This window comes from Rattus norvegicus, chromosome 5 (genome assembly GCF_036323735.1).
Source record: "Rattus norvegicus strain BN/NHsdMcwi chromosome 5, GRCr8, whole genome shotgun sequence".
In the NCBI taxonomy this organism is placed as follows: Eukaryota; Metazoa; Chordata; class Mammalia; order Rodentia; family Muridae; genus Rattus; species Rattus norvegicus.
In genome coordinates, this window is record NC_086023.1 from 162,165,843 (window position 1) to 162,188,200 (window position 22,358).

General features: G+C 46.1%; 2 protein-coding genes across 7 annotated transcripts in view; one reads left to right on the forward strand and one right to left on the reverse strand.

Annotated features, from left to right (window-relative positions):
* The window catches only part of LOC103692519 (60S ribosomal protein L9 pseudogene), a 1,198,372-nt gene that overhangs the window by 551,097 nt on the left and 624,917 nt on the right, over window positions 1–22,358 (forward strand). The window lies entirely within an intron of this gene.
* Window positions 1–22,358, reverse strand: part of Vps13d (vacuolar protein sorting 13 homolog D) — a 225,390-nt gene that overhangs the window by 52,111 nt on the left and 150,921 nt on the right. For all 6 annotated transcript variants that reach the window (XM_006239351.5, XM_006239353.5, XM_063287848.1 and 3 more), the window contains 2 exon segments: window positions 20,956–21,090; window positions 19,718–19,885 (listed from right to left, as the gene is read on the reverse strand). In XM_006239351.5, the coding sequence (XP_006239413.1) occupies window positions 19,718–19,885; window positions 20,956–21,090 (303 nt within the window).

Below are 22,358 nucleotides of genomic sequence, written 5' to 3' on the forward strand. Positions count from 1 at the left end.
AGTAGTGCCCAGGACACACAATCAGAATGGCCATCGCCATGCTGTGCAGCAGGCTGGCGGGAGTCCTGTGTGGTACTGCCAAAGAGGCCACAATGTTGGAACAGAGCAGTGGCATCTGCCTGTCACTAACAGCCTATCACAGTGAGAGTCACCTAGTTCGTCTAGACCCCAGTTATCCATGTGCTCCACAGGGCTGCTTTAAGGGGCTGCAGAGGTAGCTGAAGCAGAGCACTGGGCCCCGTGACTTCTCATCAATTTTAACAAACGTCTTAGAAGCAGTTTGGGACTTTACACTTTAGAATCATTCTCAACTCTTTTGGTAGCTATCGAAAAAAACCTCCTTCAAGTCAGTAGAGACCTGAATCACTAAAACTAAAGGGCCTAACCACTTTCCTTTGTTTGGTATCATGAAAACGGCTGCAATTAAAAAACAAAAACAAAACAAAACAAAACAACGACAAACCTGTTCTGGAGCTGCGGAGAGCTGTTCAGTGGTAGAGCACTTGCCTAAGTTCAATCGGTAGCCTCACCGCACACAGAGAGAAGGAAAGGGGAGGGCAGAAAGCTTTCATAATATTCTGGGAGTTCTGTCTTGCCATTGAACCTTTCTGCAATACTTATGAACAGAAAAATTAAAGGAAATAGTGACCCCAAATCAGTAACTGTCTGTCATTGACAAAAGGCAAACTGCTACCTGTTAGTTGGACAACAGTAACAAGTGGGGACACACAGTAGAGGAAAAAAGGAAAGTAAAAGATACACGTTGGGGTTTAGTGAAAAGGGAATATTCAAGAACCCCAGACTTCTGTCTATAGAACACAGAGCAGGCTGTTTCCACTTCTGTTTGGTTTGATTCTATGCAGTCCTGAGGACACAGACCCAGCAGGGAAGCCCTGAGAATAGTAAGGTATTTGAAAGCTGGGCCAGACACTCACTCTGTGTCAGCAGCACCTCCACTGTGACCTTGCTTTCCTCCTCTGTTCTCTGGAATCTTGAGGCCCTCCAACTCTGGGATGTGTCCTGTGTAGCCATTTCACGGACAAACACTTATCGGGACAGGCCACTCCATCTCATTAAGAAACAAAGTTATCCACAGGCACCCGATTATCTCAGAGCACAAGGTCTAAAAGCAACCAGAAAGGTCCAGCCTGGAGACTGCTGGGGTCATAACTGGCCTGAGGCACACACCAGCTGAACTGGCAAGTCTCTGCTGTTCTGCAACTGTGACCCAGTTATGAACTCAGATGTAGTTTCAGATTAATCTGGAAGCTCAGAGCGGTTTGAAGCACTTCCATAATAGGATTTGGCTTTTTCTCTCAAGAGGACTGGTAAAGTTTGCAGTGAGACTGAAAGCACAGAGACAGCAGAATGGAGGCAGGCTTAGGAGAGTCTAGCAGACTGGACTCAGGCAAGTCCGCAGGTTTTTCCCACATTGATTACAAGAATCACGTAGGCAAGGTGCCTCTTGGTTTTTTCAAATTTAATTTTAAAATTACACCAATTGCCGGGCATGATGGGAGACATCTTTAATCTCTAGCACTTGGGAGGCAGAGCCAGGTGGATCTCTGTGAGTTTGAAGGCAATCTGAAGGCATAGTGAGTTCCATGTCTTGACAGAGCTATGCAGAAGGAGCCTGTCTTAAAACAACAACAACAAACTACATTGATTGATTTACTAGGGGGTTATATGTGTGCTACTACACGTGTAGAACTGAGAGAACAATTTGTCAGAGTCAGGTTTCTCCTGCTACTGTGTGGATACCAGGGATCAAACTCAGATCAGCAGATTTGGTGGCAATCACCTCTATACTTTGAGTCATTTCACAAGGCCAAGAAGCCCCTTTAAAAGCAGTCGAGTATGGAACTTGGCCCTTTGGTGCCTGCACATATTGTAACCAGGCTTTCTTGGCAGATGATTGGTGGCTGTGTGGAGGACACTAGCCCCCACACCACCCTCCTGAGATTCCTATGACACACACAGGAAACCTGAAAGTGGCTCTGAACAGCTGTATCATCTTAACATGATTTGCAACTGATAACCAAAGGTTTGTGCCCAAGCACTAAGCCAGATTATGAGGTCAAAACACCCTATGTAGTGGTCACATCATGGTATCTTGCTAGGCTGGTGAATTAGCTCCACTCTAGCGGGGCGTATGAACCTCATTTTAAAACGTTTTTTATTATTTTATTATATGTGAATGAGTATATTACCTGTATGTCTGTATAGCACATGCATGCAGTTCCCAAAGAGATCAGATGAGGGTGTTGGATCCCCTGGAACTGATGTTAAAGGTGGTTGTGGGTACCGTGTGGGTGCTGGGTTACTGAACCTGGGTCCTGTGGAAGAGTAGCTGGTGCTCTTAACTTCTGAGCCATTTCTTTAGCCCGGGCACACAGACTTTGAAAAGGAGTCCCAAGCCACCTCTGCCATTAGCACTGACTAAGCCAACTGAAAAACTCCTTTAGGAATATTTCAGAACAAAACACAAACATGTCACTTACAAATTAACCAAAAATCTCAAAATAAAAAAAAAATGCAAACTGAATGAGGGATTCACCAACAGGGAAGAGGCAAAGTATCCCCACCCGACTCCTCACCACCACTACAACAAACAAGAATGCCATCTTGAGGGTGCTGTATGTTTCAGACGCCAGTGCCAAAGCCTGGCAAGAAATGAAGGGGTGACCATGTGAACAAGAACCATCTGACACCAGGCAGAGCCCCTGATGGATGGGGCTCAGGGCTTTAGGAAAAGAACAGCCCCCAGTTTCTTCAAACAAATGAAGTAAAGTTAACAGTACAGGTAAGAGAACACTCCCAGCTGCTGATGACTATAACGTATGCTTTGGAACAGTATTCGGGACCCACCAAAACCAGCTAGCAGCGGGCACTACCCTGTGACAGCACCTGTGAAACCACTTAGCTAGTTCAGTCCTCACAGCAAAAGGACATCTACAATTCCTACTTCCCAGAGGACACCAGGAGCTTGAGCACAGCCAACCAAGGTGTGCTGTGCCATCTCTCTCAACATGAGCGTCTAGAGAGGGAGCTCAGCTCTAGGTTTATTATCTCTGTGGGAAAAAGCCTTCCAGAATGCCAAAAGCTGACACAGAGACCCAAGGCATACACCTTTCTGCTTGGAGAAGCGAAGCTGGCAAAGCTTGGTGGAACTCTGGGGGTTAATGCCATTAAAGTTCCTTCAGTCTTGCTTCCTCCTTCTCCCAATCTGGCAGGTCCTCTTATCTTGTAGAACAACAGATATTCCCAGGGAATGTAAGCAGTTTCTGAGAACATATTAGCCTGTTTGGGGGTGACATTTTAGGACAGAGGCTGCATTTTGGGAATGACTTGCACAAAGTCACTGTTGCCTTCAGGCAGTGTTTGGAGATGCAGCTTGTGTGATGAGCTAGGCATGAAAGATGCTGAATCTGTCTTTAGCGTCTGGAAGAGCAAGAAAGTTTAGTGCAGTGTGGATACTTCAATCTCACTTAGAAAGGGAACAACATAATCACAAGAGGCAGAGGGAGGGAGGGAGGGAGGGAGGGAGGGAGGGACCTTCGTGGAAGAGCGGAGGGGAAGGAAAAAGGTGGAGCAGGGTCAGGTATGGGGGGAGAGAGGACAGAAGCCTAGAGGGCCAGTGTGGGGTGGGGGACAGAGGTAGGGGGAACCACTATAAAGTCCCAGACACCAGACATGTGAGAGGCTCCCAGGAACCAGTGGGGATGACATTAGCCAGAATGCCCAACAATGGGGAGGTGAAACCTGAAGAGACCACCTTAGTAGATAGACAGGTTGAGGGGTGGGGCCACCCAGCCATCTCAAAATTTTTGACCCAGAATTGTTCTTGTCTAAAGGAAATGCAGGGACAACAATGGAACAGAGACTGAAGGAAAGGCCATCCAGAGATCAGCCCAACTTGGGATCCATCCCATGTGTAGACACCAAACCCAACACTATGGCTTATGCCAAGATACACTTGCAGACAGGAGCCTGGCATAGCTGTCTTCTAAGAGGCTCTACCAGTACTTGACTGAGACAGATGCAGATACAGTCAACCACTAGACTAAGCCCAGGGAGCCCTATGAAGAGTTAAGAGAGGGACTGAAGGAGCTGAAGGGGATTGCAATCCCATAGGAAGAACAACAGTAGCAACTAACCAGACCCCTCAGAACTCCCAGGGACTAAACCCCCAACTAAAGAGCATATAGGGGCTGGTTCGTGGCCCCTGCTACATATGTAGCAGAGGACTGCCTTGTCTGGCCTTGGTGGGAGGGAATGTGCTTGGTTCTGTAGAAGCTTGATGCTTCAGAGAATGGAGATGCTAGTTGGTAAGGTGGGGGAGCACCCTCTTAGAGGCAAAGGAGACGGTGGGTGGGGTAGGGTGCTCACGGAGGGGAAATAGGGAAGGGGATAACATCTGAAATATAAATAAATAAAAAAATAAAATAAAGAAAGAAAATTGGGTGGGAAGGGGAGTGAGTGAAGACCTAAGGTACTGAAGTAAGTCTGGCCTATTTCTCTGAGAAGCTTGAGCCCAAGCTCAGGTGAAAAGACAAGAGAAGGTTCTTGGGGAGGTGGCATTACTTGTCCCCATCGTGCAGGTGAGCTAAGATAAAGCCAAACTCTCAGCATAGGCATTCGGTATGAGCACTGAGAAAGCTCTGGCTTTGCCCAGGACTCCATGTCTCAAGAGCGCTGGCTTCCCAGACAGCAGTCTTTTCAACGTAACCTTAGGCAGTGGGAAGGTGAACTGGTTCATTGTAAAAGGTCACTCATGTGCCGAACATGGAGATGTAAGCTTGTAATCCCTGTATTTAAATGGCTGAGGCAGGAGGATCTTGAGCTTGAGGCTGATCTGGATTAAACAACAAGACTATCTAAAAACAATAATAGTGATTATTTCAAAAATAAAAGGGTACCTGCCCAGCCAGATGTGGTGGCACATGCTTGTCATCCCAGCAATCCAAGACCTCATCTCAATATAAGGTACTAATCCCAATCAGGAGTACTACTATGCCACCTTCATGACCTAATCATCCTCCAAGACTCCCACAGCTAATATTATCACGCTGCAGGTGAGGAACCAGAGCTATGATAGAGGTGGGGGTGGGGGTCTACGCATGAACAGTCAATCTTTAGCATATGCAAATTTCTCCAAGGCTTATAACGGTGACTCTTTCTACTTAAGTTTAGGACACAATTGGCCAGACACAAAGTTTTAAATTTTGGGTGATGGTGATGGGAAACAAGGCATGCTGACAAAGTCAGGCTCAGGGATTCCAAACTGACAGATGGTCTTGAGAGGTTTGCACCACGGACTTTCCCCTGACCATATATGCCAAGAAATGTAACTTCAATCCTGAGTCAGGACCCAGGCTGCTTCCCAGGCCAACTGCTGGGCAATTGACTCCAGTGTTACGACTCTGAGCACTGGAAACCACTGACTCAAAGGTTCTAAGAAATCACCAAGAAGCTACCTGTCTTTAGTCTACATAGCTGCAGGAAAGCAGAGGTCATGTGTGCCTCAAGATAAATGCCCTCTTTTGATCCATATGTGAAAGAGAAAAGTCTTAGTCAAGCTCTAGGCACTGTTAGCTGCACTGAGAAACACAGGAAGACAGATTTCCAGAAAAGAATCTACAGATCAAAGCAGGTGAGACCAGGGTTTATGGGCAGAGACCATGAAACATACTCCCAAAAGGACATGCTCTTCTCTCTCAGTTTCAGGCCACATCTAGTTTACCTATCTGCTAAAAAGCTCATCCAGTGGCTTAATGGATGTGGAGTCAGAGAGTTTCCCAAACACAGTTTGGGGGTCAGTGGGATACACTGCACATGCTGAGCTCCACATTGTGCAGAACAGCACGGCTGAAGACAGACCCACTGCCTCTCTCCCTCCTGTGGTCCAGCTGCTTCACCTCCAGTCCAAAGGGCCTTTAAACAAGGCCCTCGGTCTGCTGGCTCTAGCTTCAGGAGGGCAATTCTCTACTGTGGAGCACTTAGTTAATGAGAAGCGCTGAAGTGCCTGGGAAGAGCCACTCTGGCCAAAAAGAGCAGTCTGGTGCATCTGCAAACCACTACAGCAAGCAAGCAGTTCCCTTCTGTGAGCTCCAGGTACATATGGGGCGGGTACCAAGATTGTTCACTTGGCTTGCTGCCAAGCCTGATAACCCTAGTTCTATACCTGGAGCCCAAAGGGAGAGGACTGACTCAAGTTGTCCTCTGACCTCCATATGAGAAAACATACATACTACATGAATAAGTAAGTTTAGAAAACTTTAAGTGGGGCAGGTTTTCCACCCTGGGAAGGCTGGAAGTTTGGCTTCTCCTGTGAAATGTGTGATTCTTTCTCCTCAACATACATAATGCAATTGCAAAACGGTAACTTTTCTCTGTGTAGATCACAGGTAATCATGACAACAGTACTAGGCTCTAAATGTCAAACACTTAAGTCGGTTTATTTTCACTCCTTATGGGGTTGGGGGCAAACAGCGGGTCAGTTTCCTAACTACCCCAGCTAGCCAAGTGGTTCACTCCAAGGCTCTGGCACAGCATGCACGCACGGGCGCACGCACGTGCACGTGCATGTGCACGTACAGACACACACACACACACACACACACACACACACACACACAAATTGACCTATGTTTCACACACATACTTCCTCATGTGACCTGCCTGTAATCTATTGTTTGTATGACACCCATCTCCATGGATTTCTGTTCAGTTCTCCCTGCCCCAGCACCTGGATGCTTCCTGAACACATGATTCCTACCTTCTTCTTTCCTATATTGTGGTGCCCCTGAGGGGGCACATACACAGCTTTCTCCACCAATTCTACCAATTCCTCGGTATCTAGCACAGAGCCTGGTGTTTCTGGCTGTCTACAGACAGTTGTAGGCTAAAGGAAAAGTAAACCTGTTAAAAGTAAACCTGTTTGACTGTCTCGGGTTCTGGGCTTCATACGTTACATGTTTAAAAGGTTTTTGCATAACTCTGTATTTAGGTAGGTCTGCATGTAGAGCTTTACTAAGCGTCTCAGGCTCTGGGCTGCATGCTTCATCCTGGAGAGGGCCACAGCATCTACAAAAGCACTTCTTTGCAAAGGAGTCTAGGAAATGATGTTCAGCTATGCTGAGTACTCTTTGTACTGCCTTGAGCCCAGTGCCTACCAGGATTAACTCCCACAAATAAGGTATTTAAGGGGGTTCGCAGGGAAGCCTGCTGCTAGTGCATCATCTGTGCACTGTCACAGGATAGGCCTTTAACTATGTGGGCCTTATTCTTCTAATTTTGAGCACCTTAACCAATATCTGAGTGAGTCTTTTGTAAAAGGAGCAGTTGGGACTTCGGTGCTAAGGATTAGGCAGATTAGATCTGAGCTGTTGAGGTAGCTCAGCGGGTAAGAAGCAATCCTCAGAACTCAAGGCGGCGCTAGGACAAAATCCTCTGCTCTCCACACATGCCGTGACACGCAGGCTCATGCACACCCACAAAAATAAATAAAATATTTCTAAAAACCCAATCAGTTTGTGTTAAAGCCATTGCTGTGCCCAGCACACTGCAGACAATAAATGTTAGCTACAACCTTAAAAGAAAACAGCACGGTTTAGGATTGAACCTGGGCTTCACGCAGGGCAGATGACCCTGATCACTGAGCTTCATGACCCTGATCACTGAGCTTCGGCCCCACCTTAGACTTCACTGTTGCATAGGTGCTCACTCAGCTATCTGGTTAAACACAAAGCTGCCTACCATGGCACCATGGGTGCTGAGAGCTGCCCCACGTCTGTACAGCAACACTGAGAAACAGAAGGAAATGCAGTTCACAGATGACAGCATTCCATGTGGTCTGGCCCCTTTCTGCACTGCGACCACATAATCCACAAACAGCACGCAGGTGGACAAGCTGCCTGATCATTTTGGCAACAAATTATGAGCGACAAAAGCCAAGGAAATGCAAAATTAACATTGTTGTCCGCTTTATCAGAGCATACAGAGCCAGATGTGACCACAGTCCCTGATGAAGAGAACCGGGTTCCAGCTCTTGCCGGGAACTTCCTGGGACTGTTGTTATCAGTAGTGCAGAACTGTTAGACGCTTCTTTGCACCAAGTTATGAGAAATAAGTCAGACGCGGTAAGAAAGGCTTCTGTGAGAACGAACTGCTTTTAAGCAGTGCATCATCATGGGCAGATTAGGATAGCTCAGGCGTACAAGTACAGTTTAACAGTTTACTAGAAATGATGGTAAGATGCAGGCTAAGTAAGTACACAGATTTGCAGGTAAATCAAACTTTTATCGGTGACTTGCTTTCTGAAGCACGTCTGTCAAGCATGTGTCTATTGATAGAATTGGCCAGTATTCTCCAGATTGTACACTGACATCCAGTGCCACACTGCTGCTTCTCCTCTGCTAACATGTAAGAACATGTATGGACTTAGTTACTCAGAGCTCCCAGCCATATCTTTTCCAGAAGGTAGGTAGATTTTTTTTTCCAAGCAAAGGGGGAAAATTCTGGATCATACCCTACGTACACATTTGTTGCTGGACATGTAAAAGTCATCCATAAGTATATGGGATTCAAGCTATTGGCCAGCAAGCTTCCAAGGACAGGGTCAATTCAGTGAGATGTGCTCTTGGTGGCACAGGAATCTGACAAAAAGAGCAGTTAGAACCAATAAATACAGCTCCAGGCAGAATGAACAACAATTTTAGGTTAGAAATATTCACAACCATGGATTGACTCTGGTTTCTTGCTTTAAGGAATTAAGAATGTGCTGGAAATTTGGGGAATGTACTCTGAACCTTCCTCCTTCTGCACCCCCCTTCTCCTTCCTACCCTCCCTTCTTCCTCTACCTGCCCCCACCCGACTCTTTCCCCTGTCGAAGCCTTTATTAGCTCCCTGGCTAGCTAACACTCTGACACTGGCCTAGTGGCCCAAAGTGGATCCTGAGCAAGCCTGATTAGAGATCCCTTGAGCCCCAATGGCTCTTATCTCCACAGATGCCTGAAGAGTTTGGTATCTTCTCTCCCCACCCTCCTGGGAAGCTGGCCCAGCAGGTGCCCATTGGCAATAGTTTTATGTTACAGGCCTGAATGAATGATCCCCGCAGGAGCTGCCGGCTGTTTTCACAGACACAGAGGCAGTCAAAAGTCCACCGCGTGAACTTGGAATGACCCCAGCTGCAGAGTCACTGGCGGGTTCATCGGGAGGGCAGGCACGCTTTATTAAACAACTAATACTCTTCACAGATAACTTTGCAAAAAAGCAAAAGTGTTAACTCTTTACAATCTTGCTCTGACAAAACACCTCAGCTGTGAAGCGTCTCCAGACGGAAGGAGCATGCAGGTCTGAACGAAAACAAGAACAGAGAGACAGAAACGGCACAAGTAGGAACAGTGCTCATCTGCCCCAAAGAGGGGTCAGAATTCAGGCACCATTGGGCCAGCTGGTTTGGCAGAGTGTTCTGGATTAAGGGAAAAGATGAAATGTTGAGGTTTCATGAACTGACTCCAGTGAGGACTCCATGGCTGGGAGTGGCTTGACAGTGACAGCCCTTGGCAAAGGCCAAAACCATGAAATCCGGGGCACAGATGTATCCAGCCCACCCTGGTTTGCTTTGCCCAACTCCTGGCACCCACAATGTCATAGGAAAGCCATCCAGAGCCTCCTGTGCCAAAAGAGACCACAGTCAATGGGGTAAAGACAGAGCACAGCACTTTGCTTCCAGCAACACACAGACCGTCCAGAAGGGAAGAGAAGTTCAGCAAAGGCTGAAGCGTCAGGTAGCCATATTCCCACTGAGTATATGGCCTCTTACATCCTCTGGACTTGCTGCACACCCCAAGGAAGACAGGCCTGGCTTCTTCCCACAGCACATTACGCCTAGATTCTCTCTTTATATATTCTTCAGCATGAACCGGTGACAACAACCGCTTATAGTAAGACACAGGTAAACCACACACATAGAGAAGCCCTCAGATCAATTTAGGCCCCAGAGACTATGTGCCTATTAAAGTTCATCTCTGCCTCATCTCACCAGCTGTCCTCTAAGCCTGGCTAAGGAATGGCTTCCTACTTGGCTTTGTTTGTGGAAAGTGCAGTTTTGTCTGGGTTAACTGGATGGATGAGAACTTGTTGAAAGACTAGCTAGGTGAGTTGCTTCAAAGCAGCCCTGCCTCCCTCCCCACACAGGTGAGCAGAGAGATCAGAGCAACGACCCAAAGACATTCTCCACATTGTCTACAGCACAGCCCTAAAGACGTAAGAGGAGACAACTTAGATCCTTGCCTTTCTTAAGTCTACTGTGGAAGACAGTCATGGAAATACATAAAATCCATAGAGAGAATGTTAACCACGGTGCTAGGGAAATGGAGTAGTGGGCAAGGTGCCTGCTGTGCAGACACAAGGCCCTGATTTAGAGCCGGGCATGGCAAACCGGTAATCCTAGTGGGGATGGGTGGGAAAATGAATAGATCCTGGGGTTCAGTGACCTGCTAGCCTAGCCTAAACAGGTGAGCTCTGAGTTCAGGGAGAGACTCTGTCTTAAAACATAAATAAATAAATAAGGTAAAGAGCAATAAAGATGCCTGATGTCAACCTTTAGCTTTTGCACATGCATGCATACACAGGCACCACACATGTGTACCACATACACTCACAGATACAAGTGCAAAAATTTTAAAAAGGGATGCCAAAAAAATATCTAGGACCCCTTTCCCTTCTAAAGGATAAGATACAGGCAACCAGAAGCTGCTCACCTAGCCACAAGGGCAAGGTCTACAACTGAATGCCAGCCCTGGGACTGACAGGCTGAAAATCCTCACAGGGTCTTGGTTTTTCCTCAATGGTCTGTGGGGGCTCAGTGCCAATCTTGATATTGTCTGCTATCCTCAGAGATTGTGTTCCACTGACTGAGAAAGGCTGACTCCCCATGTCTAAACTCCCCATGTCTAACAGACTGAGACTTCTTGGGAACACAACATGTGCTTAAGGAAAACAGAGGCTCTAGTTGGCCACCATGTATGCTGTTTTCACAACAGCATTTGGACCTCAAGTCTGTTTCTGTGGCTCTAGGTTAACACAAGTCACTAGTCTGTGTGTGACACTGAATTGACAGCAGTCATTATTACTATTATTATATTTTATTATTATTATTATTATTATTATATTTTATTATTCCACAGAGAAATAGGCAGCAAATTCCTCATTTTATCATTTATTCAGAGGCATTGCAATTCATCTTGTCTGCTGATTAGTTTGACTTGATTGGTCTTTCTTGGCAATTATTCTGTATCAGTCTAAAATTTTGCTTTTCTCCGGCTGTGGGACATATAGAATCAAAGTCACTAATGTCACTAGAAATGGGGTGCTAGACTCTACCTGCCTTTGTTTCTCTCTGGATGTGTGGCTACAGTCTATGTACCTACCTGGGATCTTAGAGCCCACCCTTCACAACACAGCCTGGCTATGAAGAGAGAGAGGCCATCTGGGAAGCTATGAGTGCTCCTGGAGGATGTTCTCCCAGCTCCCTGGGGTAGGTCAGTCCAGAGGACAGAGAGGGTTGGTAGCCTGACCCAACACTAACTGCCCCATTTGGGACTGGTAACTTACTTTCTCACCACTTAGAGGAAAGTGATGACAGCCTGGCCTGCTAGCCCTGTAGGGATGTTGCAAGCCTAGTGAGTTAGACATGAAAGTGTTCCAGCTCCTGAGGAGGAAGCAGCAGTGATTGCTATGGGAAATAGCCTGAGGCTGCAGAGGAGCCCAGGGTCCTGTCTTTTTCTCAAGCTCCATTTGACCCTCCAGAAGCTAATTACCTACAATGTGACTCAACGTTTTCATCTGTCAAATGGGGATAATCCCTGACCTCTAATGTCTAAGTGTGTGAACATCAGATGGTGACAAGAGCTTGCTACAAAGGTTAAATGCCTATAAAATCTTCACAGAGCCTCTGCACCTCCTTTTGTGACGTTGCCATAATCCTTGGCCGTTTCCAAGTTACCAATAAAGAGGAAATCATTCCACTGGCTACCATACCTGGCTTTGAACATCACACACATACACACACACACACACACACACACACACACACACACACACACACACACACCCCAGAACTGAAACAATGGTTTGGTTTTGCAAGCACAGTTTGCTTAACATTCACTTCCGAAAAAACACTAGACATTTAATGCCTCCAAACTAAGGTTTCATTACATAAATTTAATTTACCTAAGTATTTCCTAAAAAAGCAAACAGCTCTTTCCCACCCACACTTTTATTCAAGAGATCAAGAAGAACTAGAGGAACTAGGTTTGTTTCTTCTTCTGGCAGTCCACCAAGGCTTCCTGCCATGTTGGGCAGAGCCAGGGTCTGCTGGAACCCTATGTGATAAGTATTTGCTGTGGACTATACTGTGTAAGAATTGAAGGACAGTGGGGCTGGGGAAAGGGCACATCCTCCAAGTCAATGTCTCTGAGATAGGGTATCACTGTGTCTTTCAGGATGGCCTTAAACGTGTGGACCTGCAGCCCATGAGTGCCCTGTTCCTATTTTGGTTAGCTGCAGGCTTCAGATATGTTTGGGACAGACTTGTAAATCAACCATTCTATAGTTTCTGTTTATTTCACATTAAAAACTAAACAACAGATAATAAAAAGCAGGCTGGTGTTCTATTTCATAACTTTGCTGAGCATACACAATGCAAAAATGCAGAGCCAAATAAGAGACACCCCATACAATGCAACTGGCTCACTTCCATTTTTCCTATAGCCAAATATTTGTGGCTGGTCAAAAACGTCAGATAAGATCTTTGCCCTTGGGCAGCTTGAAGTCTACTCAAGGATGCAAGCAATAAGCAGACATCTATATTTCACATTTCCTTAGGCTTTGGACTCTATCCTTGAGGAAGAACAGTGTGTTCTTGCCCTATGGCCCCACAGCACTTTCCCATGTGACTGCTGCCAGTCTGTATAGACCCACTGCAACCCTCACCTTTCTGCAGTAAGTCCTTCTCTACATATGTGCATGCTCTCTCCCTAACACACACACACACACACACACACACACACACACACACAGAGAGAGAGAGAGAGAGAGAGACAGAGACAGAGACAGAGACAGAGACAGAGACAGACAGAGGGGGGCAGGAAGGGAGGGAAAGGGAGGGAGAGGAAGGAGGGAGAAGAAGGGGGAGGGAAGAGGGAGAGAGAGGGAGAGGGAGAGAGTGTGAGAGAGAGAGCAGTTGCTGTAACAGAAGCATGAAGTACCATGGGAAATAGAGGGGGAAAAGCATGCGTGGTGGCACTTGGGTTGGACCTTATAAATACAAAGCCTCAGATGTGAGGTGTGGGATGGGCACCATAGACAAAGGGAGAACGCTGAGAATAAGGTCACAGGCAGGAGAATGATGAGAATGGACAGCTTTGTAGTCTTCCTGTCTTTACCTGACTCTCCGGGAGCTTCCTAAGGTTTGGCTTATGGCCACTTTCCTCACATTTAATTAGACACTTCCTTCTTAGAAATGCACAGGAGGACTTCCACACTGGAGCTGAACAGAAAGGAAATAAGACATCACATTTCCCACATGCCTGTTAGAGTGAGTGCGGTGTCCCTCTGCTTTTCTGTACTTGTACTGAACAAGTGTGCTCTCCTGTGGTCGTGTTGGGATGCCCTGGGTTCCCTATGAGTTAGGCCTGAGCGTGCTATCGCTTGACTATAGGGCAAGGCAAAGAAAAGGTCCATGTGCCAGTCTTCTAGAAGCACCATTTTCTTCCATGGTCTTTCCTCCCCAGTACTGCTTAGATTTTTTTTTAAAAATAATGCCTTGATATAAGCTCCAATTCTTGCAGCCCCTCCATCCACAAAGATTCTGCTCCAATCTCTTCTTACCTCCATCTTGCTTTTTGTTAGTTCTCAACTATCACAAATAACATTCTGGTTAATTCCTAAGCCTCTAAGAGAAAAAGTCATTTACTCTCGCTTCTAGTCTCTGAAACCACTCTGCCAGTAAGGCTCACTCACTGAGGGCCCTGACAGGAGATACTCTCAAGACTAGGACCATGCCTATTTCTGGAACTCAAGGGGAAGATTTGTGAAACAAGGTCCAGCAAAGTTCTAGAAGCTGGAGGACTCAGGAAAATTCAAAGCTGACAGCTTCTGTTGGATCATCTTGATTGAATTATTTCAAGGTCCCTGCTTCTTCACCTGTAAGGCAGTGGTGGTGACCTCTCCCTACTTCAGATGTCATCAGCGAAGAGTGACTAAGACCAATGGAGACTAGGGAGGAATGGTGAAGGGCCAAAGAGTAAATACAAGTTTTCATTTACTCTAAGAAGCAAGCTACACAGCAGGTCAACAGGACTAAGCAAAGTCTCAGAATGGCACACTGATTCCAATGTGCTTTTCCCACCTGGCTTTTAAACTCCATTGCTAAGGATCTAAGAGCCATGTGCTTGTAGGACACAGACACAAAGTGTCTCTATACACAGAGGTTTAAAAGCTATGGGAGAGACCAGGGGAGGAAAAAGTGAAAGGAAAAAGCAACTGAGAAAAGCAAGTTAATGTTCTGCCACTAACTGACAGGAGAGAAATATAATGTTTCCTAGTTTCGGGCACTCTGCGCTGAAGTTAAATATTATCTCCTTAAGTTATGATTTTTAATTGTATGTGCATACACGCATGACTATCCACACAGGCCACACGAGGGCGTCAGATCCTCTGAGGCTGGAAGTACAGATGGTCATGAGGTAGCACGCGAATGCTGGGAACTAAACTCAAGTCCTCTACAACAGTAGTCAGCGCTCTTAACTGCTGAGTCATTTCTCCAGCCCTTAAAATATTAGTGTTTTAAAACATCCTAGTTGCCTAGAAATGCTTAAAATAGTGAAGTAGCACCCAAAAGTCACAACTCAGCTCATGCACTCCAAGAAAGGAGCAGCAGGAAAGATGTCTAAAGACCAGTCAGGTTGCACATTGTGATTTGCAACTAGGATATTGGTCCAAAAAATACTTCTTATAAGTAGGAAGAAACTTTAGAGATGACAATTATAAATAGAAAATAAAATAAAATCTTTTTTATTTTATTTATTTTATTTATTTATTTTATTTTATTTATTTTATTTATCTTTAGTCACAGTGATCCTGATCTTCAATGGTCAAAACCAGTTATGTCCTTCAGAAAATTGTGAAAATTGAGTATAGTCCATTTCAACTCATTCAGCATCACACTTTGGGAAGATCAGACAGTGGCATGAAAGACATAAAGGTCTATTATTAAGCCTGACTATATTAAATTTCCTTTAGTAGCCATATTTATACTTAGACAGGAAAGCCACTGCACCGGAGAGACATAGGCCTTTTCTTTGCATCTTTTCCTTCTTCGCATCCCCACACCATGCAGTTGCTCTTCCGGTTGATGAGGTAAAGCCATTTGAAATGTGTGCTGCTCACTGTTGAGGTGACAACTTTAGGTCCCCACACTTGACTGACTGACACTAGGAAATGAAGGGTTATCGTTCACTTCCCGCCAGGCTGTGGTGTTCCCTGCTCAGCTGAAGGAGAAAACGCCTAAGCTGTTCTTGGGAACCTTGGTCACTTGGGATTCCCATGCCACCAATCCACTCACTCCCTTGTGCCAAACACACTTCTGACCTCCCAGATGGCTGAGAATCCTCTGAGCAAGGATGGGTCAGTCAGCACCAGAAAACTCCCTCTAAATACATGTAATTCAAAGTATGGGAATCCTTTCAGCCTTCAAGGCTATTAGAAGAAAATTAAACGAAAACTCTGATCCCAAACATGTGAGTCATTTCTCCACATGTGACAACCTGAACCTCACTGAATCAGAAAAGCAATCCTTCAGGTGACTTAGGATCAAAAGGTTTTGAAAACAGAAAACCCTACATTCTCTAAGGGGTAGATCACTGTCTGAAGAAAATTTCGCTCAACTTAAAACCATGCCAACTTAAACACAGTAAAACCTGATGCTTACGAGAAGCCATCCACCTATTTCCCCATTATAGGTACACGGAAAAGCTATTATGGGGATAATCAGCTCGACAATAAAATGGAGCAGTCACACATAATGACAGAAGCAGACACAAGTCACACACTGCTGCTCCCCTTCAGAATCCACACAGAACATTCTTCTGTGCAAAGATCTAACTTTCTCCTTGAATAAACAGTGCGTTAGTCTAGTCTGAGTCCTATAAATACACTGCTTGCAAAACAAACACAAACAAATGCTAGTCCCTAAACAAAAGGCAGCTGGGATGCCCTGTCTGCTGCAAGGACAGCAGATGAGGCAGGCACTGGAGCTGGGCCTGTCGGAGAAGCTCTGAGACAGGGAAGTCCAGACCCACTCATCACTGCAGTGTTCCATGCCTAGTTTCCTGGGACAAAGGGCCAGCAGAGGGAAATGGCTCAATGACACACTGCTGCCCAAAATAGGGAGCAAGGAAGTGGGAGAAAAAAACATCATCTGAGGTCCTAGCTGCACTCTGTGGAAGTCATTCAAGGCCAGCCTCATTCTCCACCTACCCCTACTGATCTACAATTCACAACTAAAAACAGCAGGCAGGGCCTCTGTTTTGGTTTGTTTTCTCAGACAGCACCTCACTCAGTAGCCCTTGCTTGTCTCAAACTCAAGATTCTCTTGCCTCAGCCTCCTGAGTGCTAAGCTTTGAGGGAGTGTCACCACTCCTAACTAGGGCATTTTCTCTTGTTCACTCTTTGTCCTATTGTTTTACTTTTCAATACTTGGAGGAATGACTGTCATAATCTTAGAGTTGATGATCATATGTAAAAATGTTAGTCAGGGAGGGAGGGGCTTGGTGAAGGAGCTCCTTCCTGCTAGTTGATGGCTGAGGGAGAGTCACTTTCTTCTGGGGACATGTATGCTGGTGAGTTGTCCGTGCCACAGTAGATGACCCCACACCCCTGCAAATATAAGCAATACTAATTGGACTCAGGGTTTATTCATAAACAAAAAAGAATGGAAGTGGGGGTGGCAGTTGGGAGGCAGACAAAACGGGGGCCGCTTGGGGGAGTTGGGAAGAGGAAGTGGTGGATAAATATGATCAAAGTACACTGTAGCAATGTATGGAACTTTCAAAACAAAGACTGATCCAGGAAAGATAAAACTTCTATAGGTGCCTGCTGATTGAACACCTCTCTCCGAGCTTCAATCCCTTCACTGATACACCGGGACTAACAATGCCAAGCATAACTAACTGGGTCACCTAGACAGCCAAATGTCACCAGCCACATTTGCAAGCATTAAGCTCTGACTGCCTGTGGAGAGGGTGAACACAGGCACCAACCCCACCCCCAGCCTTGCAGGTGAGAGGACAGTGGGAAATAGGACAGCAGTAGACCAAGCAGCTAAAGGAGCAATGTCTCTGCCTAGTAACAAGCTTCCAGTGGGAAGCTAGACTAGCAGTTGTTACTGTTTTATATTCTCTAAAATGCCTGAAAAAGAACCTTAGACACACAAGGGAAGCTATGGGGGAGGGGTATGTGAGCTGGACTTACATCAAGTCCACCCCTGCTGAGTTTTAGTTATTTGACCTTGAAAATGTTTCCAAGCCCTGTACACCTCACTTCCTTATTTGCAGGGTAGAGATTAACTCCAATAAGGCAGTGTGTGGCAAAGGCCCATCTGTGACAGGCCCGACAGACTGAAGACATTTACAAGGGAGAGTGTGCCACGTGGCAGGGCTATGCTCTCCCCTGACCTAGCACCCTGTTAACCTGTTAATGCTGTTGGCACCAGGAATGCCACAGAACTACCAGTGCTTTGTCCAAGTCACAATAAACAAACTGACTTCAACACCATAGCAAAGTCAGGTGACCGACAGTGGTTCCGTGAGGGGCAGGGCCACCTTCTGCCCTTTTCCTCCCTGGAACTCTGAATCTCTAAATACTCTCCACTTGACTTGACTTGACTCCTGTGTCATCTGCACTTCCTTAGATTCCCTCATAAATGCAGAGAAGCAAGCAAAACAGCTCAGCAAAACAACAGTGAAGGTCTGGTTTTAACCCTCAGAACCAGGAAGATGAAGAGCATTAGCCCAGCCTCACATACAGCATAAGAGATGGTCTGATGTGGTGTCCGCAGACACCCACCCAAGTGGAGTGTGAGCTCGCCGTCTTGCAGCTACATGGACTCCATTTTGTAATAACAAATCCAGGGTTCATCAAAATAAATTAGAAAGCAATTTCCCTCAGTAGCAGCCTACAACTCCAATACTGTTCGACTTACTGAAGATGAGGTCATGAAATACCCCAACTAAACACACAGTGAACAAAGTTTGCCGTCCAATCTGGAAAGTCCCCTATGCAAAAGAAATGACAATGAGTACGATATCCAGTAAGATATAATAAAAGCTTTAAGTGGAGTGTTTACAACAGAATGTTGCAGGGCAGTGGCTGACTAAATGAGGTGCTTAGAAGCTGAGCAGCATTGCATTGGAATGTGTGGGGCTGAGGGCAGCATAAGAAAGACTCCAGAAGAGATGGGGAACTGTCTTTCAGACCCTGTCCTGACTTTATCAGCTTCCAAGTTGTACTCTGAAAAATTGTTTCTTTTTCTCCTTTCTCTTATTCTGAAAGCAACGTTTCTCTATGCTGACCCACAAGGTGAGCACTTTCACTGACCAAGTAACAGCACAGCCTCAGACAGTAATCTGAGGGAGACTGTTCTCCCTGGTGACACTCTGGAAAAAGATCCCTCATTCCCTGCCCCACATGCCTTCTGATCAGGAGCACAGACAACACAGGAAAACTGTTCAACTGCACCTTCCTATCTGCTCTACAGCATGGGAAGAGGTAGAAAGGTGGGGATGGGGATGCCCTGCCAGAGCCACATTCCCTCTCAGCAGCCCACGGCAGAACCTCATAGGAGTCAGGCCCACAGGAAGGAGCAGCAAGTATCCACAAGTGCTTCCCCGGTTCTCCTTCATGAATGTCAGAGCAATGTCTGCATGAACAGATGGTGGAGCAAAGAGGAACAGGAAGGAGTCAGGCTCTCCAGGAACACGATGGGCTCTCAGACAATTTGCACATGCTATGGAACAGCAACTGCAGTCAGCCACCTTCACTGCCCACAGTTTCACACACAAAACCGGCTGCTGGATCCCAACAGTAGACCATCGAAACACCCATCAAGCAAGATGCCTAGGAACCAAGAGGTCACTGGGTTGCAAGACTCAGGAGAACAGCCCCATTGTCCTCCCACAGCTGGGTGCACACAGCTTGCAAGGCCACTACATTATTGGAGCTCATTTGGTTCAGACTTTCCATGAAGTTATTGGAATTAGTATATCTTAGGGAGAAGGCAAGTTTGGTTAGGGAATTTTACTCTATACTAAGGATGATATAAGCCATACCCCAACTCCTCAATTTCAGGTTCACGAAAATCTAGCTCATTCTGATGGTGTGGGGAAGGATACACGAAACCCAGTCAAGGGACTACTATAGTGACCAGGCAAGCGGCAGAGCTGGGCGAGGGAATGAGCCATGAGGGGACATGCTCCCTGGCCCTGCCTGGCAGACCTCCACAGAGCAGGAAGATAAAGCATTGCAGCAAGGAGCTGGAGGTTGTGACGGCAACTTCTCCAGGCCAGTTATGGCCACTTATGCACCAGTGAAACTCCAGTGACACAGAGGCCTCTTGAGGCTAATCATGAAATTTCATCAATATTCCCTTACCTTGGCAGCAGAATTTGACACTCCGTGGGTAACATTTCTTATGAGGCCCCCGACATTGCCATACTTTATCAGTCCAGTAACCCCTTCAGATACATCATTCAAAAGGCCCATGGGATTGCCAAGGAAGTCTACTGATCCTAGGATCCGAGCTGCCTGGCTGAGGAGTTCCTGTGGGATGGAAAGGGGGAGGGAAGCCACGTCAGTGCCAGTGTCCCCAAGAAAAGGTTAGGCATCTATCTCATCCTCCAGTACTGTCAACAATGACATTTTCAGTCTTCGTCACCCTCCAATGACCTTCTGTGCTCTCATGGATGCCCTAAACTTCACCCAACACACACACTAGGAACTGGTTCCAGTACATTTAAAATATGCGTCAAGTTAGGAGCTAGGGGAGGAGAATAAAAGCAGCTGTGAGACTGGGAAGCTTCTTGGGGGATTTTTAGGAACAAGCATCATACTCCCCTTCCCATGATCCCTGCTACGAGAACCCAGGCAAGAGAGAGGAGGTAGCAAGCTCTGGAGTCTACACTCAGCTGGAGCATGTGAGGAGAAGGGCTTCAGGCTTGGCAAGAAAACTCTGACCAGGCCTCTGCCTGCCTGGTCCCTGATTCCAGGAGTGTCTGCTCATGAACCTTAGAGGCAGGTGGGGAAATATCAGGAAAGGAAATGAGGAGGGCAGAAAAAGAAGTAAGATGGGGTAAGCCTTGATGGTGGAACTAACAAGTTCTGTATGACCTGATGCTCTACTAAAGGTTCTATATTTGGGGCTGTGTGGTCTCGATTAAAAATACAAAATGGAAAATGTCCAATTTGGTTAAAAAAAAAAAACAAGTTCAACTCAAGGTCAAGGTCTCAGAGGCATTAAACAGTGGTGTGGTTGTTGAGAGCAGGCTATGCCTGGCACATAAAGAGTTCACAGTACTCTGTGTTGTCACTGAAACATCAACTAAACCACAGAGAGCTGTGACTAACCTAGGGAAGCCCCCAGGACTAGCTTTGAGGAACAAACAGCCTTAAGTCAATCTTGGGATTCTCAGGGGATCTTGTGTGTGTGTGTGTGTGTGTGTGTGTGTGTGTGTGTGTGTGTGTGTGTGTGTGAGAGAGAGAGAGAGAGAGAGAGAGAGAGAGAGAGAGAGAGAGAGAGATCTAAGTAACAGATTCCTGATACCTAAAACAGAGTGGCTTGGCCCTGCTGCTTCCACCCTACCCTTCCTTACCACCCCTGCCCGCTCACATACCTCTTGGAAGTGCTTGAGGATGTCATTGATGATGAACTCCTTGGTCTCATAGGGGTGCACCCGAGTGAAGGGGTCCAGATTGATCACAGCATCTTCAAACCGAATCAGTGGGAATCCCAGAGTGCTTTTCAGGGCCTAGGTAGGGAAGAAAGGAAACTACAGACTTCAACCTCAGAATGGTTTTCTGGGGTGCTATAACTCTAGAATCCATGAAAAACTATGAACTAAGAATTACCATTTAGATATAAGGATTTCCCCTATAATTACACAAGTAAACTATGACAGAAAAAGGATATAAATTTCTATTACCCAAAGTGATACATATATCAGCATTACAGCAGCAAACACTGCCAGGCTCACAGTAGAATTCCTTCTGGTATGTTGGAACCCATGTTTGCCATGCCTTCCTCTCTGACTAATGCACACTACACAAGGACAGCACAGCCATAACACAAAACACTCAATTTGTTTTCTTTTATCTTTTTGCTCCTGCCTCTTATTGTCACTCGCATGTTCCTGTGTGTGTGTGTGTGTGTGTGTGTGTGTGTGTGTGGGCATGATCATGTATGCTCATATGGAAGTGACTATGTGTTGAAATGCAAAGCTGATATGAGTCTTCCTGATTATCTTCCACCTTATTCTCTGAGGCAGAGTTTTCTCATCAAGCTCAGAGCTCCCAGACAGCCAGTCTCACTAGCCAGCTTGCTCAAGGCATGTCCTCTCTGCTTTCCAAGACTGGAACTGCAGACAGGACAGCACACCCACCCAGATTTTATGTGGTACTCTGGGACCCTGACTCCAGTCCTGCTGCTCACAATGGCAAGAGCTTTAACTACTAAACCATCCCAGCAGTCCAAAGATCAGAAAGTAGATTGTCTTTTCTGCCTTGAAGGAAGCCTGCCCCCTGTGCAAACTATTTCTTCTCTCCACAGATTATATTTTCCTGATTTGCATTCTATGCTGTTGCATATAGCTATATCTTATTAATTTTCATCTTTATATATTACATCACACAAATACCCATTTTAACCATTAGTGTTGGTGGAAAGTTGGATGTTGTTCTCAGACAAGACAGGGTTCGCTGGGTATCCCTGGCTGACCTGGAACTTTTATGTATACTAAGTCGGCCCCAGACTCACAGATATCCTCCTGTCTCTGCCTCTAGAGTGCTAAGATCAAAGATGTGTACTGCCACACCCATCATTGAAAATCTTTTGTTATTATGAATGAAGTAGCTGTAGCATTGTCAACCATCTTTTGGGTGAATCTGCATGTGTTGTTTTTGTCTGGTTTGGTTAGGTGCATGTCTAGGAGGAGCAGAGCTGCTGCCTAGTAGAGAATGAGCATGTTCAACCTGAGTAGACACTGCCAAAACATTTCACAGACGAGCCAGGAAAAGGTCG